The sequence below is a fragment of the Cyanistes caeruleus genome, chromosome 24 (genome assembly GCF_971803275.1).
Source record: "Cyanistes caeruleus chromosome 24, bCyaCae1.hap1.1, whole genome shotgun sequence".
Classification (NCBI taxonomy): Eukaryota; Metazoa; Chordata; class Aves; order Passeriformes; family Paridae; genus Cyanistes; species Cyanistes caeruleus.
In genome coordinates this window covers 217,121-236,825 of record NC_141724.1, presented here as the reverse complement: position 1 = coordinate 236,825, position 19,705 = coordinate 217,121, and the positions used below count along the sequence as shown (strand labels likewise).

The window sequence follows — 19,705 nt, the reverse complement described above, 5'->3', positions numbered from 1 at the left end:
GAACACCACACAAGCAAAGTTACCATTACTAAAATACTGGTTTGCATTTATTCTCCCAGTTATGCAGCTCTGTTTACTGCTGCCAGGTCCATGACCGAGGCAGACTCAAAGGCGATACCGGCAGAGCTGGGCACACGTCCCGGGAGCAGAGCTCCTGGCAGCAGCTGAGCCCAGCACTGCTCACAGCCAGGGCTAAAGCTGCCCAGGCAAGTCTGTAACGCTTCTGTGTGCTGCCTGCACAGCCAAGGAGAGCAGGCAAAGCACACCAAGGGCCTGGCACAGCCCACACGGGAGCTGTGACTAGCACCTCCTGCTTCTGTGGCACCTGCCCCGAGCTGGGGAAGGAGAGCAACACCACAGCAATGCCCGTGGGAAAGGCAAAACCAGGGAGCTCAGCACAAACCAGGGCGACACGGGGAGCGACAAACGCCCAGCCCATGGAGAACAGCAGGTACTGAAGGCACTGGCCCCTCCTGGCCCCGGAATGTCACAGGGACACCCTGCGGGTGTGGGTGGCAGCTGTGGTGCAAAGGGTTCAGGGCACGTAGTGGCACCACAAGGTGCTGCGTGGGCTGTCTGCAGGGCAGCCAGGTGCCGGTGCCAGCTGGGGCCGCTCACAGCAGCGGGCAGCCTCTGCGCTTCTTGTTCTTCCGGACCTGCAGGCCAGCACGGGTGGCCATCTCGAACACCTCCCGCACCCCTTCCTTCGTCTTGGCCGAGCACTCAAGGTAGCCAAAGGCATTGATCCTGTTGGCCATGTCCCTCCCCTCCTCCGGCTTCACTGGCTCCTAGGAAGCAGTAAAAACAGCGTTTGGAAACATTGCCAGCAACAGCAACTGCCCTTGGGGCATCCAGCCCCTCCCGACGGGATCTGGTGTGGACAGAGGTGCCTTGCTGGCTGGGGGACCCAGGACTGTCCTCACCTGCTTCATCTTGGCCAGCTCCCGCCGCGTGTGCTCGTCGTTCCGCAGGTCCTTCTTGTTCCCCACCAGGATGATGGGCACATTGGGGCAGAAGTGCTTCACCTCTGGCGTCCACTTCTCAGGGATGTTCTCTACAACAAGCACACGTGGAATCTTATGAGCTGAAGGGCTGCTACCCCACAGCCTCCTCACAGAAACCAGCCCCAAGCTTTTCCTATTGGAGCAGGGAGAGCTCCCTCACAGCATCCTCCTCTCCCACCACCTCTGCCCAGTCAGCAAGTTCCCAGCATTTCCTCAAGTGCACACAAAGTCAGGGGAAGAAGGGAAGGCTCTGGCATCCTCCGGGGGCAGCACAGGGGCTTTCCAGACCTCAGGGGGTTCAGTAGCAGCACCGAGTCCTGTGGGAGCCCCAGGTCCCCCCTCAACCCCCGGTCCCTACCGAGGCTGTCCGGGCTGTCGATGGAAAAGCACATGAGGATTACGTCTGTGTCGGGGTATGAGAGGGGCCGCAGCCTGTCATAGTCCTCCTGTCCTGCTGTGTCCCACAGGGCCAGCTCAACCTGAGAAGGGAGAAGGACATGGCTCAGTGGCTCTGCAGGCCAGGAGTGACAGATTTATCTTCCTCAGGTATAGCTGTGCTCTTCCTCAAAGCGGGGCAGGCTCAGTGTGACCTGGAAATGCGGGAGCCGTGGGACTGCAGGGGCCTCCGAGCACACAGAGCAATCCTAGAACAGCACTGGGCAGTGGCACTGCCAGCACAGACACACAGCAAGGGGCTGGGAGTGGCAGTGGCCCTTACCTGCTTCCCATCCACCTCGATGTCAGCAATGTAGTTCTCAAACACGGTGGGCACGTACACCTCGGGGAACTGGTCCTTGCTGAACACGATCAGCAGACACGTCTTTCCGCAGGCACCGTCTCCCACGATCACCAGCTTCTTCCTGATGGCTGCCATCGCTGTGGGGACACGAGCAGGTGAGCAGGACAGAGTAGCATGGGCAGTTCATGCTCCTGGGCCCCCAAATTCCCGTGCACAACAGCCTGGGGGATAGCAGACACGAGCACCTGGGGCACATCCTGCTGTGAGTAGCCAGTGATAGACAGGACAAAGGCTCCCCCAGCCCTTTGCCAGACACCCTCCAGCTACCACATACACCAGCTCATGGGCACCACAAGAACCGGCCCAACTGGAACCTTTTACACCCAGCACTGCTACTGTGGCTGGGAGAACTGTCCCAGATGTGGGTAGTGCTGGTGGCCACACGCAGGGATCTCATGGGAGTGCCTTCCCCAGATATCCAACTCTCCCTGGCTTTGCTGTGCTATCACCCAGGTAACCAGGACTTTAGACAACCTCAGTTTATTTAAAATAAACACATGCACATGCTGGGTTTATTTTAAATTATAAATTCTTCAGAGCAGAAACTGTGCTCCGAGTTTCACCGCAGCACACTCACCAGACCCCAAATAATCTGATCAGCAGCTGGAACACGCCAAGCCAAGCTCTTGGAGGCCTGGGCAAGCAGGACCTCTGTGACTGGCACCTGGCCCCATCCCAGCCTGTCTGAAAAAAGAGCCTTTGCCATGGAACCAAGAGAGCCAACGCTGGCAGTGGCAGCAGGAGAAGCTGCCAGTCATCACTCAGCAAACAGAGCTGAAAGCCCACAACTAAAGCAGGGAGGCTTTCTGCCCCAGGGAAAAAGGATGCAGTTCTGCAAGGAAAACTATGCCTTTGCATCCCTCACTTTCAAAAGGGGTCTATAGCTGAGCCTGGGAACTGGCCAGGACAATGCTACAAAACGCCTGGCACAGCATCTGAATGAGGCATGAGGAAATCAGCCAGAGTGGGATCACATTCCTCCCCAACCTTGTGACCAAAATCTCTTTCCCATCCCCAGAGTCCCAGTCCAAAGAGCCTGACCCACTCCTTACGTGCCTTCAGCACATCACCAGCTCCCTGTCCCTGCAGAGATCCTGGGAATGATGCAGGCTGACACATCAGGCTTTGATCCCTGAAAATTCACACTGCTCTGGGGGAGTGTGTGTTACACAGGTGACCAGGAAACCTCTGTGAAGGCAGGGATGTTCCATGCTTTCCCTCTCTGTCCCATCCCTCTCCAAAGCCAGTGCCCAGGCAGCAGGATGGGAAGGAGCCACTCACACTGGGAGCCTGGGGAAGGGTCACAGGAAATAACCTTGTGGGAAGAACACACACATCAATCTTGGTACACTGAGCTGTGAGCAGTGGGAGAGGACCATGCTGGGATCACTCCAGGATTACTGGGATCACCTTGGGAAGGCCAGAATATCACAAGTCTGGCCTTTTGCGTGGGCACTCACACTGAGCCTTAACAAAAGCCAGGAATCTGTCCCTGCCCCAGTGATCCCAGCACAGGGTGAGTCCTGTGCCAACAGAAAAGGGAGGAAAAGGGTAAACCAGGAGTCTGGCTGCATCATAATTAGCTGCAAGGGAAGGATTAAGAAATGAGCCTGAATGGCTGATTCACATTCCAAAGGCAGGCTGCAGACCTACTTGTCTCATCGACGTGCCTGGCAGGGCACCCCTGTCACACAAACCCCACAGACATTTCACAAATCAAACTGCACAATGGTTTGGGCAAAAGAGAGGGAGTTTTCACCCATCCCCAGACCAGATCCTGCTTAGTCATGGATCTTTGTAGGTTCCAAGCATTTTAGTTCACAAGCTGAGGCAGGAATGGTTCATGGCTGCTGAGTGCTCTGGAGCTGTTAATAAAAATAGAAAGCTGACACTTGTAAGGTGAGAAGAGTGACGATCAAGGGCTGCATCCGGGAGGATGTGAAGTTCCTCAGCTGAGATCCTTGGTGTCAGGCACACATCCCAGTGGAGCAGCATGTCTACAGGAAGGTAAGCACATTTGTGCAACACTGAAGTCAGAGAGAAAAAAAAAGAGTACTCCAAAGGGTCCCTTTTAGGGACCAGGGGCACTTTTCAGGGAGGCAAGTGCTGAGCATGGAGTGGGAAACAGCTGCTGTCCCTATTCCTCATGTCCTGCTGCTCCTGCCTGTCCCAGCTGGGCCAGGCAAACCCACAGTGCCACAGAATCATTAAGGCTGGAAAAGAACTCCAAGATGCACAAGTCCAACCCTTGTTGCAAACCATCCTTCTTGTCTGACCAAATGCTCGTCCCCTCTCCAGCAGCATGTCCACAGCACAGAAAAAGGAGGGCTTAGGGAGAAAAAAGCCTGTTTACTTGGACACAAAGATTCATTGCCCACAGCAAAACATGATACACCTTGTGATTCCGTATCTCCAAGAAGAAAGGCAGTTTGGGCTGTGCCAATATCTAACCCACAGCACCACATAGATGAGAACATCTGCATTGTAAGGAGCAGCAAGGACACAAACACCCACCCCCAGATGGACACCAGGATCTGCTCACGCCCAGCCTGCAGACACTGGACTGAAAGTGAAACCAGAGTGGCACTGCTCCTGCCTACACACCACCCTGCGAGGGGGACAGCAGATGCCCCAGACCAAGCACAGAGCACCCCGAGCTCCTTCCCACGGCCTCCAATGTCCTCCCTGACCTGGGCTGGCTCCGGGCCCCAGCAGCTCCCGAGTCCAGCGTGATGCTGAGCGGTGACTCAGAGGGCAGAGGCACTGTCCCCACCCAAACTCTCAGCACAACTCATTCCATTACTCAGGAGAGCCATCCAGAAATAGCCCATTACTAATCCAGAGCTGGTGTGCAAAGGCGAGCAGGGCAAGCAGGCTGGAAGAGGTGTGAGCCTCAGGGGTCAGCTGGGTGCCCCCATCCATGCCCTGGACCCAGCACCTGGCACAGCACTGATGCCTGCAGCTCTCTGTTCTAGGAGAAATGAGCTGCTTTGCCAGTGGATGCTCTGTTGCTCAGCAGGATGAGGCCAGTCCCTGGGATGAGGATTCTGATGCAAAAGTCTTTGCACTGTCGCCAGATTATGAGCAGATAATACGTGGAAAACGTGAAGACGATTTCATGGAGACAAACAGGGCAATCCCAAGTACAAATGCTGAAGAATTAAGAGAGAGCAGTCCTGCAAGGAAGGATGTGGGGGTGCTGGTGATAAAAAGCTCAATATGACACAGTAGTGTTCACTGGCAGCCCAGAAATGCCCAGGTGTGCAGGGCTGATCCCCCAGCGTGGGCAGCAGATGAGGGGGGGATTCCCTGCCCCACTCAGGTGAGACCCCACCTGCAGAGCTGCCTCCAGCCCTGGGGCTCCAGCATAGGGAAAACACAGAGCTGCTGCAGCAAGACCATGGAGCTGGAGTCCCTCCGCTCTGCAGCCAGCCTGGGAGACCTGGGGGTGTTCAACCTGGAGAAGAGAAGGCTCTGGGGAGACCTCAGAGCCCCTTCCAGAAGAAATACTTCCCTGAGAGGATGGTGAGGCCCTGGCAAAAGCTGCCCAGAGAAGCTGTGGCTGCCCCATCTTTGGAAGTGTCCAAGGCCAGGTTGGACTGAGCTTGGAGCAACCTGGGAGAGCAGAAGGTGTCCCTGCTCAGGGCAGGGGGTGGAACAAGATGAGCTTTAAGGGCCCTTCCAACCCAAACCATTTTGGGATTCTATGATAATCTGAAGACAGCTTTTCCACAACTGCCATCAGGCCGAATGATTAAAAGCACACAGTCATTCACAACAGACATGTAAATTGAGATTTAAACTCTGCCAAGTGCCAACCACCCAAAATTACAGCCAACACTGCCCAGCCCACGCTGGCAATCCAAACTGGCAGCTCTGGGGTGTGAGCAGCACTCACAGGAGATGCCTCCTGCTCATCCATGGAGATAACAAAAGGGAACAGCAACTGTGTGCCAGCACTTCCCACTGCCAACCCCCTCAGGGCTCCTGTGCCCATCCCTGCACCTGCTGCTGCAGGCAGGCTGGGCCCACACGGGGCTGGCCGTGGGTTTAATCTGTGCCAGCACTGCCAGCACCCGCCAAATCCTGAGCAGGCATTCCTTCAGCTCACCACAAAGCTGCAACATGACCCCAGATTGCTCTGTTCTACTTTCCAAGCAACTATTCTATAGCTATCACCATAAAATCACCATAAAATCAGCCAGGCTCCAGGGCAGCCCTTGTGTTGCTGGTCTCTCCCAGCTTTGTGCCTCAAAATGTGAAGTTCCTGCTGAGCAGGATATGGGGAATTCCTCCAGCAGCAGGATGTGTCCATCATCCAGTGTCTGCTATGGGGACTCAGGAATAGCAGACAAAGATGTCAGTGCTTTGAAGGACTCCAACCAGGGGCAGGAATCTTTCAATGAGCCTCCTTGGCCAGACTCAACTTCCTAGAGGTAACAGAGGGGTTTTGCTCCAAAGCAGAAATTCCCAAGCACTGCTGACGGCCCCACCCCAGTCAGACCAGTCACACCAGGGATCACAGCCCGGGCCAGAGGCACAGCTCTGACTCTGGGCAGGGCTGGGGGGGCAAAGAGCTGTGCTGGGAGCAGCCCCTTGGCAGGGACACTGCCCACAGGGATACCCCCAGTGCTGTGGGGCAGTTCCACTACAGAAATAGTTTTAGCAGTTTGGACTCACTGGTACAATGATAAAGTAAGGAAACTTCCAAATTAAACCCCACAGGGATATCCACTGAGGGGAATTTCATTTGCTGACATACCTAAGCCATGGCCAAGGTTGTACAGGACAAGTGTCTCAGCCACTGTTGCAAGCACCGGAGGGACTCTTACTACAGAATCATGGAATCATTAAGGCTGAATGGCAGAAAACATTTCCAAAATGGGCTGGAAGCAAACGGCTGTGCTGAGGGGAAATACAAAGGGCAGGGCAGAGCTTGGGATTGCAGCAAGACCATCCAAGTGGCGCTGGCTTTGGCAAAGCAGCACCTGTAATTTCATGCTCATCCAGCCCCCAGGCTGGCCGAGCTGTGCAGTTTGTGCAGCACAGAGCAGCCCTCACCCTGGCCAGCAGCCCTCGCTGACACCCAGGGTTGACCCACGCCCACCCACACCACCGCTGCCCACTGCTCCTGGCTCACCTGCCATCCCTCTGCTGCCAGAAGCAAAGACCAAGGAAAATGTCTGTATTTACCACTGAGAGCTGCCTGAAACCTTCCTCAGACCTCCAGACCTGCTATATCCAAATGACAAGTGATTGTCAAAGTAGGAGCTCAACCCAGTGCACAAGTTTAGACCTTTCCCATGGTTTTGGAGATATTTGTGCACAACCAGGCAGGCTGGGCTTAACACACACTCCAGTGGAAAAGGGCAACTTCCCAGACCTAGACCTGGAGCAAAGTGTCCGGGGCGGCTCGTTTTCATTGCTAAATCCCCCAGAAAACATCCACAAGCAAAACAGAGAAAGGGACTTGGAACAGAAGAATTTGAAAGCCTAAACAAAGGTCAAACCACAAGTGTTTGAGCAGTGTGGGAAAAGCTGCCTGCCCTTACCTCCTTTTCCAAAGGACATCATGCCATGTTCTTATTTTACCTCCTGCAGTAGTGACAGCCTTCCCAGCCTCACGGTAGCGCAAATGTCTTGTTGAAAGCTCCCAACAACATGCCACAATGTCAGCAGATGCCTGTACTTGTGCAACGCCTGCCTGCCCCAGCGCCGATCACTATTTGCTAATACAATTCCTTACTTTTCATGTCAGTGCGCCTCTCCAGTGCGAACAGCAAGTCGGGAGGTGACCCTGGTTAAACGTTCCTGATAACCTGTAGGAAGATAGTGACTTGGCTTATTTTCACTTACATATTTCCCTGGAGAAGCTGTAGCTGTCAGGAACCTGGATGCAAGCAGAAGTCCATAAAATCTCATGCAGTGTCTACCTGAGCTGAGGAGGAGGAGCTGCACATAAACTGAAACTGTTTGGACACCAAAAGCACTTGGCAAAATAGAAACAAAATGCAACTGGTCCCCCTGATACGCAGCCAGCCACACCACTGCCTCTAGTGTCCAGTTTCCCAACTGGAACACTTTCCCAGGGATATTAGCTTGAGGGGGCTCAGCCAAGCCCCTGCTCCCAGCCCACTCCACGCAGATGCAAGCCAGGGATCACAGTCCCGTTCTCCCGGAGGGGTGGGAAGGCTGGGGCTGGGTTTAGGGAGGTTGGCGGCCACTGAGAGACTTGGCTGCCAGAGTGCTAGTGCTGGAAAAGGCCCCGCAGTCATGCTTTTGGAATGCTCCCCTGCTCCTAAGACATTACACAATTATTTCCCCTCCCCACAAACCCCCCTAATATAAATGTTTAAGAATGAGCTCAGCAGTAAAGAAAGGGAACTTTTTTTCCTTTTTCTGAAGAAAACACAGAGCGGCCACTCCATAAGCAAGGCTGTCCATGGGGACACTGCTGGAGCGGGGACTGTGGGGACGGATGTGGGATGGGGCAGCAGCCCCCAGGCTCCCATCCCTGGTCAGACACTGCCTGGGAGACCAGGCAACTTGGGACCCACAGCCCAAGGCCACCGTCAAGGGATGACAACCCGCATCAACAAAAGTGCAGCTGACCCACCCTAACCACACCCAGGGACCCCCACCCCAGGCACGTCCACCCCACCCTGTCGCACTGCACCCCACCCAGCAGCCCGGCTGGGCCACCCACCCTATGCCCCATTCCCCCACCCTTGCACTGACCCCACACCCCAGTAACCCCACCTTTGAGCCCATACCTGACCAGAGGCAGTAACCCCACACCCCATTAGGAACGCAGATCTCAGTCCCTCCAAACCCGACAAGGAAACCCTGACCCCAGTTCCCCCAAGCCCCAGCAGTAACCACGAAGCCCTGTTTCTCCGGACTCCACCAGTAACTTAGACCCCACCACAACCAGTAACCCAGACCTCAGTTCCCCCAGATCCCAGCTCGGGCCCCCCTCCCCACCAGTATCCCCCCGTCCCCGGCTGTCCCCGCTCCGCTCGGCTCCCCCGGACCCCGCACCTCTCTCGGCCTCTGCCCGGTCCCGCTCCCTTCTCCAGCTCCGTCCCGGCCCCGCCGCGCGGCTCCGGGCACCGCCCCGAGCGGGGCCGTACCGTGATGGGCTGTACCGTGCCGTGATGGGCTGTACCGAGCCGTGATGGGCTGTACCGAGCCGTGATGGGCTGTACCGAGCCGTGATGGGCTGTACCGTGCCGTGATGGGCTGTACCGAGCCGTGCGGGACTGTGCCGAGCCGTGATGGGCTGTACCGTGCCGTGATGGGCTGTACCGTGCCGTGCGGGGCTGTGCCGAGCCGTGATGGGCTGTACCGAGCCGTGATGGGCTGTACCGAGCCGTGATGGGCTGTGCCGAGCCGAGCCGAGCCCCTTCCAGCGCTGCCCCCGCCCGGCTCCGGGTCACCCGGTACCGCCGCTGTTTCCCCGCGGGGTCCCGAGGGCGTTCAGCGCGTTCAGGCTCCCGAGGCCAGGTGGGGAGGGGGCGACCCCCTCGGCAGGGGCTGAGCTGCGGCCCCAACGCCCCGTGCCAGGTGAGACCAGCAGCAAGAAACGCTCCCTGTGACAGACATGTGCCTCGTCCCGGGGTCCCTCCAGGGGATCTGGCACAGGGGCTGGCACAGGGGATCTGGCACAGGGGATCTGGCACAGGGGATCTGGCATAGGGGCTGGCACAGGGGATCTGGCACAGGGGATCTGGCACAGGGGGCTGGCACAGGGGATCTGGCACAGGGGATCTGGCATAGGGGCTGGCACAGGGGATCTGGCACAGGGGGCTGGCACAGGGGATCTGGCACAGGGGATCTGGCACAGGGGATCTGGCACAGGGGGCTGCCACAGGGGGCTGGCACAGGGGGCTGGCACAGGGGCTGGCACAGGGGATCTGGCACAGGGGGCCTGTGGCGTGTTGTGTCCTGCATTAAGGTGACCCCGGTGCCGGTGGTGGGGCTCCGGCTCCCCGCACCCACCGTGGGTGGGAGGACCTGGCGGCTGCTCCCCCCATGACATCCAGCTGCAGGGCAAAGCTCCTGTCCCTCAGCCAGGGAAAGGCAGCCCCAGGAGCCTGGCCGGGGCCCAGGCTCATAAACCGCTGCTATTTTAAGGGATTGCAGACAATTTTTCTTAATTTATCAAGCCCGAGGCCAGGAGTTGGTTCCAAAGGAAATGCTTCCTTAGCAATAAAGGGAACCACAGAAGAAACTTTAAATGCAGCAGCCTCTGCCTCCTTGCCTTATCCAACAGCCGGGCAGTGACCTGGAAAAGCAGAGCCACCAGCATGAAAAGGAATGTGCCAGGGGAACAGGGCTGTGCAAGTAAGTGTGAAGAGAGCATCAGGAGCACCAGGGGTACCAGATGGTCATCAGAGGGATGTGAGACAGCAGGGATGCTTCCAGCAGACAGCCCACCCTTGAGGAAGAGGTAGCTGCTGTTTGAATGTCTGAACTCCCAGAGAGAGACAGGCAGATTCCTTGGAGCCGCAGCCTGCCCCACTCCCTCCCCCACAGACAGGAAAACCATAAGCCTTTTCTCCCTTCCATTCTGTGTGTAACGTTCCTGTTCCTTGACCAGACTGGCCATTGCTGCTGCCTCCCAGCCAGAGCCAGAGATCCAAGACCCCCAGGCAGCACACCAGTGGTTCCCATCCCCACGGGTGCTGGATGGATACTCCATGGGCTCTGACCAGTGCCAAGGGCAGATGGACAGCAGCTCACGTGGCTCTGCGCAGGCCTGTTTGCCTGCCTACATAAATTAATCAGAGCTAATTGGCTTTTCAGTAAGTCTTCTTTGCAGGAGCTCTGCAAAGAAAGACTTTGAAGTAGGACTGTGAGTGGCAGAATCTTTATTTAAACACACAGTAACACAAGGACAGGCTCCCGGCCCCAGCACCACTTCCTGCTCCCTTCAGCGTGGATGCCAACAGGTTCAAATCTCGTGCATAACCTTCTCCTTCCATTATGTGCACCCAGTTTATTTACATCTCACTGGTTACAGGAGACAAACAACATTCACCAGAGGTGACACTTGACAAGAGCTGGCTGCACCCAGTGACAGGACACAAACTACTGGTGCCATGGAACCTTTCCCAAGCAAGGGACCGTGGCCCAGCTCTTCCCATCCCCACACTGCCAGAATGAGACAATCCCTCGCACTTTAGGAGGATGCAACACTGCAGAGTGGAAGTGGATGCTGCAGGTCAGAGACGTGTGTGATGCAAAAATCCTGTGCAGAGATCAACTGCTCCAGTTCCCCTCTGCACCACTTTTGAGATCATTAAGGAAAACACGGGAGCTGTCTTTCCCTGCCCTGGTCACACCAAGCTGCTTTTACTGTGGGTTCCGAGCTCTGGGCTAAGCAGATCCAGTGCAGTTAAGCCGTTAAGCTCACCTGAATAGGGCTGCTCTGTGTGAGGCTGCTAACTCAGAACCACTCCAAAATATAGACATACATTCATAGACTCCCCACACCAAGAAAGGATTTAGAAACTTTCCAGCTCAGCTCTCCAGTTAATAAATAATTGGCTCCAGAAGTACTGCAGTGATCCAAGGCCTGAGAGGATGGGGGTGGAACCTGTGGCACAGCCAGTGCAATGGCTTATCCCTCCTCAGGGCTCTGGGTGCATGGCAGAGCTTGGTCACTGCTCCAGTCTCCCAGACTGGAGACTGAGACAAGGTCCATGACAGAATCAAGGTGTGAGGGGCTGAAAATTGGGATCACAAGGCTGGGATGGCTATGTGGGGTCACAAATGAACTTGTGCCAGACTGAGTATTGCCCAGCTACCCATGGGACTTTGCTCCCATTAATTTAATCCCATCTGAGCCCCAGCTCCAGCAGCAGCTTCAGTGACACTGGCCAAAGTATCACAGGGCAGGAGACAGGGGGTGACTGCAGCAGGTGTGAGTGCCCCAGCAGCTCCCAGGCTGTCACAGAGTCAGCACAGCCATGGCAAGAGGCAAAGGACATGCCGAGGAACCAAGGAGCCTTCAAGCTTTTCACAGCATTGAGAAAGTAGCAGCATAAAAACACCCCTCAACCCCAGCATTCACTCTCTATCCAAGGCCTCTCTGTGTCCACCTGGGAGTGAGATGCAAGCAGGTGGAGGGGGATGCTCTGGACAGGAGCACAAACTGAGGCTCCAGGTTTCTTACTCTTCTTTCAGCTGTCTCAAAAAACAAGTGCTTAGAGGAGGAGTGGCCCTGAGGCAGCATCAACAATCATCTCCATCCAGGCAAGGTGAGCCCTGCTGCCCCAGGCTCATTCAGCATCACGTGTAGTTGCCAGGACCACCCAGGGGGATTACAAAAACAGAGATGTCATCACCAGAGCCCAGTTTGTCGTTGGCCAGCCGCCAGCCCCGCTCCTTCAGCACCCCTCGTGACCGCACCACCAGCTCCTGGGCCACCATGGTGTACCTGGAGGCACAGGAGAGCACAGCTCAGCAGTGACCCCAAACCTGCTGATGCAGCATCCTGGCAAGGAGAGAGAAGCTAGAGGTGCAGGAAATGGTCCCTTGGAGAGTGCCAGGCTCAGATATGCACATCCAGGGGAACAATGCACACTGTGGAGCCCAGAGGGATGCGTGGCCACACCACTGCTCTGAGGAGCCAGGCCAGGGGCAGGTAGTGGAGTGCACAACATGCCCATCTCCCTGCCCGCTGGGAGCTCACCTGCATGGGTCATTGGGCTCGTAGCTCGTCAGCACCTCCATCACCACACCAGCCACCTCCTTGTCATTGGTGACATCCCAGAGCCCATCAGTGCCCAGCACCAGAACATCATCAGGGCAGTGCTCATACTGCGTGAGGTCATAAACCCTGACCTGGAGGCGACAGGGAAAGATGCAAGGGTGAGAGGCAGAGAGGCAGAGGAGGCTCCTGCTGCACTCAGGGATCTGGTCCTGCCGAGTGGCTCTGGCCATTGAAGGAACCCCTGGGTGGAAGCGACCGGCAGCCAGGCTTACCTCTGGGAAGCAGGACAGGAAAGGCTTGATGTGGATGTTGGAGCTGAACACCTTGAGGTCGTGATCTCCCAGGCCTCTTGTGACCCCAATTGTGGCCATCATCCGAGCCTGAAGAATGGGGAAATCAAAAGAGAATTTTAAGCAGCTTTATCTCTAGCTCCATTCCCAGCTGAGAATTGGTGATGACAGCACCACCAAAAAGGGGCTGAAATCCCCCAAAATAGTGAGAGCAGGCAGGGAACAACCTCAGCCATACTTCTGCTTCTTCAGTACTTTACCTTTTTGCCTTCCCCAAAGATAAGTGGGAACTTCAGGTCATCTTCTTCTATCTTTTTGTAAGCCCTGGTTAAAATAAGCCAGAGACAAGATGTCAGCAGGTGAAGGCTTCCAGCACCTCCACTGACCACTTGGGACCTGGGTACCCAGAGTGCCAGAGCCCCCTGCCCCGTGCGATGGGATGCCAGAGATGAGCAGCCACCAGAGCAGGACCCCAGTGCCACCAGCAGGTTGGGGGTTACCAGCCATTCATGTTCTGGTCCCTGTAGAGCATCTTCTTCCCCAGCTCCTTGGGCTGGATCCTGCGGGGGAACTCCAGGTGGGTGAACTCCTTCCCCAGCAGCTCGGGCCTTAGCAATGCCTGCAGGAAGAAGGGTCAGCACAGCCACAGGGCTGGGAGAGTGGGCTCTGTGGACCCAGCCCTGCCCAGATCAGGATCCACCATCCACTGTGACTTTGGCTACAACATTCTGTGGTAGGATAACATCGGCCGCTCTTGAGCCACTTGAATGGGTGCTGGCAAAGCAGCTTCAAACCACCCACCTGTGCTAAGCCAGAGGGGAAACTGGAGCTGAGGACAGCCATGCAGCACTCAGCAAGAAGGTGAAGCTTTTGCATAAAGAGTTTTGGGAAATAAAGATCTCTGAAAGGGATCAAACAATCAAACCCCAGCAAATTCCAGGAGAAGCTGGAATTTACCCAGAAGGAGTCATAGCTGCAAACCTCTCAGGGTCCCAGGCTCAGCGCAGGGCATGACACTCACCCAAGGAAAAGAGTGATAAGTCTTTTCTGAAACAGTGTCCCAGCTGTGACCCTGACAAGGGATGAGCAGCAGCACAGGGCCCTTCCCAGGGCAGTCCCAAGCTCTCATGGAGAACAGTGTCAAGGAAACTGGGAGCAGGGAGTGTTGGAAAATGCCGAAGGGGAAAGAAAAGCAGGGAGAGAAGAGGAGATCCCTTGGGAAGATGGAGTGGCAGGGGCTTGGTGCAGAGGTATAGAGACTCCCAGCCCACTCTGGGGGAGCCCTGACCACAGCTTCACATGGCAGAGCAGCGTGTGCCTGTCCCCAGCCTGCACCTTGCCCCTCGCAGCCAGCTGGTAAGATTCTGATCACAGCAGCTTCCTCCTCTCGGTCATTCAAAAATAGATTCAAGAGAAAACACCTCAGTGTTTTTCCAAGTACATTGCAAACCAGGAAATTTCATCCACCAAGACCTTCTCCAACACAAACTCCTCCCTTGTGCTGCTCTCAGAGAGGTCTTTATAACCTTAAAGAGTCTCTCTGAGTGGCACCGGGGGTTCATCCAAGAGAGGGACAGGGAGCTTTCAGGGCGAAGGACAGAAACCCGTTGGCACACATCAGCTCTGACTCTCCAGAGAGCAGCCAGGGAAGAAACTAGGACTCAGCAGGAGCACTGCAGCTCCTCTGACAGTGAAAAGGAGCAGGGTGCACAGAGGGAGCAGAGCCTTGCTCCTCCAGGTCACAGCAGCTGAGGCAAGGGACGCTTCTTGTCCCCTGGACAGCAACAGGGCAAGATAGACCAAAACTGGCTCCATGCAAATGTAGCAATCCAGCCCCATGCCAAAAGCCTGGCCTCTCCATGTCCTGGTTGTGCCAGGCTTGCAGTCACAGACCCTGACACTGAGCCCACAGCAAACCAGGCCTCTGCCAGCCACAAGACATCCCCATGCCAGCTCCCTGCATCCCAGTGCCTCTTCCTGTCCCAGGGAGCAGTCTGGGATGGACAAGTGCCAACAGCAGGTCCCAGCCATGGGGCTGCCCTTGAGTCCAGAACCCCACCATGGCAGCAGCCCAACAGGCAGCACAGGGGACTGGGAAGATGCCCGGAGGTGTTTCATCAGGAAGGAGGTTAGAAGAAAGGTCTTTCTTACTAAAAACTGCAGCCTCTGCCTTTCTGTCTCTGGAGTAAACTCCCTGGACATTGGAATGATTTCCCCATTACGGATGATAATGGCCCTGCAATGAAACATGGAAGGATGAGATTAGAGAGAAGACTTGGCGGAGGAGCTGAGCCTGGCTTTCCAGAGCTTATTCCCAGGAGTGGTGCAACCCTTTCCCTCTGCTGCCCACCCTTTTCCCAGCCCGAGGTGGGGGCTGGATTCAGTGTCCCCCTGGGCAGGGCATGGCATCCCTCCTGCCTGTGCAGGAGAGGGGCAGGAAGGAAGGGAGATGGGAGAGAAGCATGGGGCAGAGGAGAATGGAGCAGACCAAATCAATGAACAGGATATGGTTAGAAAAGGAGCAGCACAAAGGTGGGGCACCCTCCTTTAGAGGGGAGCTGCACACAGCAGGAGCAGAAATTGCCTACAGCAAGACACAGGTTTACATGCCCATCCCACACCAGCACTACCACTGGCTGCTGGGGCTGCTCTTACAGTTAAATGTCTCAAAAACACATAAAGGTCTGATTATGAGATGTTTCTGGATGTCATGGTAGGCCCAAGGATCTACAGCACTGGTGGATGTGAGTTGCCTCCAAAGATTTAAGGCCAGGCTGAGCTCATCTCTGGAAGTGTCTGATACCTGAGAAGGTAACACAGACTGTTACCCAGAGGCACAGTTACAGCCTCAGGACCTGTGCACGCTGACATCCTGCATGGCTGGTGCCTGGCCGCTGCTGCCATGGAGGGGGACCTACACCCAAAAGCAGAGGTATGAGGGATCTCCTTTGTCCCAGAGCTGGAAGCACATCCAGCCTCAAAACATTGACCAGAGCCTGCATTAGCTGGTCTGACATTGCTGAGGACAAGGTAACCCGCAGTAGACCTCTAGTAACCCAGAGCAACTGTAGCTGCCCCATTCTCAGAAATGTTCAAGGCCAGGTCAGACAGGTCTAGTGGAAGGTGTCTGTAAATGGCAAGGGGTGGACCAAAATGAGCTTTAAGGTCCTTTCCTACCCAAAGCATTCTTTGATCCAGTGATAAATACAGAGCAGTTCAAACCAGCTTCACCTGCAGTGTCACCTTTAGTGTAAGGTGGACCTGCCCTTCTGCCATTGCTTGGAGGTGTGGGCCCACAGGGGTGCAGTTCCAGTAGCCCACCTCTGGAAATATATATGGCAATTACAATTGCCATAAGAGCTTCCACTGCACTTATCTGCACATAGATTTGTGTCGTTCTCCTGAAACAGCTCACTGCTATAAAGTGGACTCTAAATGACTTCTTGCATATTTTGAAAGCTTTCCTGAGCACAGTCTTCACTCTCCAACCTGAAGCCCAGGCCAGTGCCAGCAGCAGGGGCCAGGGTGTGATCCAGAGCCATCTGGGTAGCAGAGAGGATGTTTTTAAAAAGAAAGGGAGCACATCCCAGATTCTGGGAGGCAATTCTACAGCCTTATTTGTGCACCTGGCAAACACAGAGATCACAGCAGGGTACATTGTCCCTGGGGCATGAAGCAGGCAGGGGATGACTCTGCCCAGTTCTGCCACCTTCACCCTCCCTTAGAGAGGGATGGAGCTGGGCTCCTCACCAGCCATCCTTCTGGCACCACCCCACTCTACTGGGGTGTCCCCAGTCACTGAGCAAAAGGTGAGGGCTGTCCTGTGGGGCTGTACCTGCTGTCACCAGCGTTGGCCACGTAGAACTTGCCCATGAGGTAGATGGCAGCGAGGGCGCAGCACCCCCCGGCCAGGTGCTGGGATGCTCGCTCCCGCTCGATCTGGTCGTCCTGGGGAGACAGAGAGGCTACAGGGTATGTGGGCAGCCCCAAATAGCACCTGGTTGCACCAGCAGCACCTCAGCTCCAGGTGGGAAGCAGTGACCAGCCAGGGTACCTTTCCCCACACAGCCACAGAGAGGCTGTAGGGCTTGGAAGGCCAGGGGTCGCGTGGGGCAGCCAGGGATGTGGCGTCACTGGGGCAGTGGGACAGGCAGGAGAGAGGAAGACAGGAGGGGAGCAGGTGGGCCTCCTGGAAAAAAGTGCAGTGAAGCTTTCTGCACCCACACAGGCCTGGAGCTCAAAGCCTGTGCATTCTGAAAGCTCAAAATGTGGAGCATTACAGAGCTCCCCAAGATCATTATGCTTGGAGCCCTCCCTGCAGTCCCCTCCTTGCTGCAGAGCTGCCTTTTACCAGTGGGGTCAGTCAGACACGGCCAGCAAAGAGATGCTCCCAGGGGATGCCCTAGATGATCCCACAGGCAGGGGATCCTCACCATGTGCTTAAAGGCATTCTCAATGGCACCGATCACCAGGCTCTCGTGGGACACTGCTTTCTCCAGGTGAAACCGTGGCGCAGCATCGTTTGGGACCTCCCCACAGTCCTCCGTATAGGACATGTGGTTTGGATCTGCAGGACCGGTCTTTGCGCCGTGCGGGAGGCAGATGGGAGGTGGGGAGGGGTCCTGCAGGATCTCCACGAGGTCCCGGAGCTGCTCACAGATGTGCAGGTGGAGCCTCTGGGATGCCATGACAGCAGCACCGCTGCCCGCATGACCATCGAACAAGGCCCAGTAGTGGAAATAAAAACCTTTCTTGCCCTGCAGGGAGAAGAGGGAAGGTTAAATGAGTTTGCAAGGAAGCAGATGGGATGGGGAATTCAGAGTAGCTGGGGCCACTGGCTGAGGACAGTGACACGAGTCTCACAGGTCTCAGTGAAGGCAGGAACACTGTGGGCAGCTGACCAAGGGTGTCTGGACACAGCTGATCCCTGACTGAAGCCCAGCCCTGCATCAGACACCTCGTGGCTCCAGCAGCCTCCAAAGGGGAGGCACCACGGTGCCAGCACAGCCAGCAGCCACCTCTGCAGCCCACCAGGGCACGTGGGCCACTGGTAGCCCTGGGCCAGCCAGCCCTGGTGTAGTCACGTGGGGATGGAGTGTGGCAGGAGCAGGCAGAGTGAAGGGCCACAAACGGAGGGAATCCGCAGTGTGCACACATTGCCGTGTGTCCCATCTCATGCCCTGCTGCTGGGCATCTTCCCTGTTGTGAACCACCACATCTCTCACCCCATCCAGCTCCCCGCTGCCTTCCCTGGATGGCAGCCGGCCCCTTGGGCTGGGCCTCTGCTCCACAAACACCACCTCACAGCATGCCTGGTCCTCATTGTGCTGGCTCTTCCCTGCATTTATCACCCTGCCAGAAGGAAAACAGGTGTAAAGGCCCTTTCTTTCACATATCATGTTCCAGTAAATGGCATCCTGCGGTACCCCCTCCCCCCAACCCCAACTCATGTCCCCAAGTCCCCAGGGATGTCAGGGATGCCCTGCACAGGTGCTCCTGCCCTGTCCTGTCCCAGGTGTCCCAGACCAGTGGTGTGGGTTGATCTGGAGCCAGGAGCAACATTGAATCCCATCCACAGCAGGGTCCAGGGGGGAAGCAGTTGTCCACGCGCCTACCAAGGGAGGTGACCAGAAACAAAATGGGTTTGCTGAAGGTCTCTAGCACTGCCCCAGGCAGAAAAATTGTCCCAAAACCTACATCAGTCTTAAATACACATGCCTGGGACACTGGGAGAAACACAGCCTCACCCGTGTGCCATAACCTCTCGTGGGGAGCAGGGGGCTCAGGGAAGGAGAGGAGAGGGCGATGATGATGAAACCAGTAGAACTTTTGCAAAAAGATTCACACTGATTTTTCCCAGCCTGTGCTGACACAGCAGATTTCAGGTCGAGATTGCAGAACCTGCTTATAGGAAGAAGCTGTAAACACAGCAGGGTGATTTTTCTTTGGGCAGACTTTCCAAGTTGTTTGCAGAAAGAACTCTTGGGACACCAAAAAAGGGGATTTTTCTCACTCTGGGTACTCGTACCCCACGATCTCCAGGGGCAAATCAACATCTCATAAAGCTCTCTAGGATATCGGGAGATCAGCTCGAGGAAGGAATGCGGGAGTGAGCTGACAGCACTAAGCAGCAAAAGCCTTCGAAGTCTGATCTTCCCGTCCGCTTTCAGTTAGGGCTGAAACTCGCAGCTAGTGAAAGAAGACAATCAGGTCCTTGAAGGGGAAGTCTCAAGCAGGGTCACTCCCAGGAAAGCCCCGGCTCCCTGCTCCCCCCGAGTCCTGTCAAAGGCGCCGCAGCTCCTTCGCCCTCGGTACCCATCGGTCACAGCGGGCGCTGTGCAGAAAGCGCAGAAAACAAAACGGACAGAAGAGCCTAAACCCTTCGGGGTCGGTAAGAGCGCAGCCCTCGCTGATGCTCTCCCATCACGAGCATCCGCAGCGCCCGCTCCTCGCTGCTGCGGCTGGAAAAGGGACAGACGCAGCTCCCCGCCCGCCGCGACCCACTTTCGTCCCCGAGGTCCCCGCTCCGGTGCCGAGCGGTGCCATCCTGCCCTCCCCAGGCTGCAAAGCGCGGCCCCGCTCCCGGCCCCGCTCACTCCGCGTATCCCGTGCTCCAGGGCAGGCGGCGGCGGCCGTCGCGGGGACTCTGCACCGCCCGCCCCGTGTGGTCGTCGGCGCGGCGCAGCTCCTCGGGAGTCAGCTGGAGGAAGGCCGGCCGGCAGAACGCGGCTGGCGGCGGCGACCCCCGACCGGCCCCGGCTCCGGCCCCGCCGCCCCGGGGTTCAGCGGGGGGCTGCGCGCCCAGCCCCGCCGCCAGCTGCGCCACGGCGGCGCGCACCCGCAGCAGCATCCCGAGCTCGGCCGAGCGGAGCCAAACCGAGCCGAGCGGAGC

At 56.5% G+C, this 19,705-nt stretch overlaps 2 protein-coding genes across 4 annotated transcripts; both read right to left on the bottom strand.

Moving 5' to 3' along the window:
* Positions 1-19: 19 nt before the first annotated feature.
* Positions 20-9,109, bottom strand: RHOC (ras homolog family member C). 2 transcript variants are annotated; one of them, XM_086862068.1, is made up of 6 exons: positions 8,845-9,109; positions 7,550-7,622; positions 1,723-1,880; positions 1,363-1,483; positions 924-1,054; positions 20-788 (listed from the first exon to the last, which is right to left on the bottom strand). In XM_086862068.1, exons 2-6 carry the CDS (start codon positions 7,554-7,556, stop codon positions 615-617), a joined length of 591 nt encoding a protein of 196 aa, XP_086718194.1. In that variant the 5' UTR covers positions 7,557-7,622; positions 8,845-9,109; the 3' UTR covers positions 20-614. The 2 variants fall into 2 exon arrangements, with proteins under 2 accessions (XP_086718194.1, XP_086718193.1); XM_086862067.1 differs by having other exon boundaries at positions 7,356-7,622; positions 8,845-8,949.
* Positions 9,110-10,659: 1,550 nt separating this feature from the next.
* On the bottom strand, positions 10,660-19,705 carry PPM1J (protein phosphatase, Mg2+/Mn2+ dependent 1J). Of its 2 annotated transcripts, XM_086862062.1 has the most exons (10): positions 19,410-19,705; positions 18,039-18,165; positions 17,247-17,570; positions 16,649-16,761; positions 14,965-15,049; positions 13,314-13,432; positions 13,074-13,137; positions 12,796-12,903; positions 12,503-12,654; positions 10,660-12,247 (listed from the first exon to the last, which is right to left on the bottom strand). In XM_086862062.1, exons 1-10 carry the CDS (start codon positions 19,661-19,663, stop codon positions 12,100-12,102), a joined length of 1,494 nt encoding a protein of 497 aa, XP_086718188.1. In that variant the 5' UTR covers positions 19,664-19,705; the 3' UTR covers positions 10,660-12,099. The 2 variants fall into 2 exon arrangements, with proteins under 2 accessions (XP_086718188.1, XP_086718189.1); XM_086862063.1 differs by lacking the exons at positions 14,965-15,049; positions 16,649-16,761 and having other exon boundaries at positions 19,410-19,704.

What these genes read in the sequence shown, in the direction of transcription:
- PPM1J (XM_086862062.1), bottom strand. Translation starts at nt 19,663, where the DNA reads ATGCTGCTGCGGGTGCGCGCCGCCGTGGCGCAGCTGGCGGCGGGGCTG. An exon ending in GCCAACGCTGGTGACAGCAG is followed by an intron (nt 15,050 to 16,648) that starts GTACAGCCCCAC and finishes GTTTCATTGCAG; the next exon opens with GGCCATTATCATCCGTAATG. An exon ending in GAGCCCAATGACCCATGCAG is followed by an intron (nt 12,248 to 12,502) that starts GTGAGCTCCCAG and finishes CTGTGCCTCCAG; the next exon opens with GTACACCATGGTGGCCCAGG.
- RHOC (XM_086862067.1), bottom strand. Translation starts at nt 7,377, where the DNA reads ATGATGTCCTTTGGAAAAGGAG. An exon ending in CGACAGCCCGGACAGCCTCG is followed by an intron (nt 1,055 to 1,362) that starts GTAGGGACCGGG and finishes TGCTTGTTGTAG; the next exon opens with AGAACATCCCTGAGAAGTGG. An exon ending in AGCTGGCCAAGATGAAGCAG is followed by an intron (nt 789 to 923) that starts GTGAGGACAGTC and finishes ACTGCTTCCTAG; the next exon opens with GAGCCAGTGAAGCCGGAGGA.